Source organism: Phalaenopsis equestris, unplaced genomic scaffold, assembly GCF_001263595.1.
Source record: "Phalaenopsis equestris unplaced genomic scaffold, ASM126359v1 Scaffold196519, whole genome shotgun sequence".
Lineage (NCBI taxonomy): Eukaryota > Viridiplantae > Streptophyta > Magnoliopsida > Asparagales > Orchidaceae > Phalaenopsis > Phalaenopsis equestris.
Genome location: NW_018216468.1, coordinates 1 through 1557, shown reverse-complemented (window position 1 = coordinate 1557; position 1557 = coordinate 1). Strand labels below are relative to the sequence as shown.

General features: G+C 34.9%; 1 protein-coding gene across 1 annotated transcript; it reads left to right on the top strand.

Moving 5' to 3' along the window:
* Window positions 1-29: 29 nt before the first annotated feature.
* Window positions 30-569, top strand: LOC110035167. The gene is made up of 2 exons (XM_020739407.1): window positions 30-394; window positions 491-569. The coding sequence occupies exons 1-2, from the start codon at window positions 156-158 to the stop codon at window positions 552-554; spliced, it is 303 nt and encodes a 100-aa protein (XP_020595066.1). The 5' UTR covers window positions 30-155; the 3' UTR covers window positions 555-569.
* The last annotated feature ends 988 nt before the right edge of the window (window positions 570-1557 follow it).

Here is a 1557-nt window from a genome sequence, read left to right as displayed (position 1 = left end):
GCTCTTCCCTCCTCACCGACCTCATTTTAGCCGCCTCACCGTCCTCTTTTTAGCTTTCTCCTATCCTCATATTTGAGGAGGACGTGGGCAAGCAGCAAGCAATTAGTCCAGGCGGAGAAGGCGGAGAAGGCGGAGAACGCATAGGTTGGCCGCCGATGAAGAGGACGACGAGCTTCTCGGAGTTATCGCCGCCTCTTCCGGCGTGCTCGCCGCCGCCGTGCCAACCTTCGTCGGACGACAAGGGCTCGGATGTAATTAAATCGTTGCTGGATCGGATAAGGAGGAACTCAATTGATTTGTCATCACTGAATCTCACCAATGCGGCCCACTTCCTCAACACTTGCGGTTTCTGCAAGCGCCGCATCGGTCCCGGCATCGAAACCTTCATCTACAGGTATTAATCCAAGAAAACTTGAATGTAAATCAGAAACATATTGCGATTAATTCTCAGAATCATTTTTGGCTGCGAATTGATTTAACCTTAAAACAGGGTTTATCAAATCCTATTAAATTTGGACTTATCAAACGTTTGGGGCAATGGCGAGCGACTATGAGCGATGCCTGTGAATCCGTCTTTAGATGCATTTAATGAATTCGGATTTACGTCTTTTTTCTTAACTAACTGGAGATAAAAATTAGTCAAAAAATGTATTAATTATCTTAATTTAATTGGTCACTTAAGTATTAATTAAATTAATTTAATCATTTTAATTAAATGATGGTTGATTAATTTCCATCTCATTTAATTTCATTGTTCTAACATTTTTAAGATAATGAAACTGAATCCTACAGTATTGAATTGGTAACTCTGAAAAAAGTAATATCTCCTCTTTCCCATCGTTTCTGTGTTTGCTTCTTGCCCCCGCTTCCTGTTCCTTAAGATTTTGCTTAATGATCTGCATGCAGCATATGCAATACGATGAGAAAATATACTTTTGCGCACATATATTTGCTTGTGAACTTTATATATATGAAGTTGGTTTGATTCATGTTAAACTTTAATTCATGTATTTCATGTTCCTGTTAAAATATGCATGATTAATCTATGGTCTGTATTCTTCTGCTAGCGCATATTTCTCAAACAATGGCTAAATTATATTCTGCAGGTTAGACTTATTGTATGCCTCATATGAATGTTTGTAAACCATAGTTCTACATTCTGACTCGCTTGACTGCTTGTATATCGTGAATATATTTTTAGAAAATTATGAAATCTGTTAGGTCTTATCTTTTACACAGTATCACATCAGCAAGTTTGTATAAGCTTGATGAGGCAATGAACCGGAAGGAGATGTCTAAGGTTTATGGTACAATGAATGTTGAATTGGATAATATAATACATGTAATAATTATATTTTCTTATCAATACAATATAAAATTTTTAATTAAGAACACTTCACTTTTGAATATTTTGAATATAAATCTAAATTAAAATAATATTTTAATTTTATTCTTAATTAATGGTCTAAATTTGCATTTCTAGTCATTTGATTAAACTCAAAAAGTTAAATCTTGATCAATATTTAAATTGTTCTGTTCATTAAATTAGTATGATTT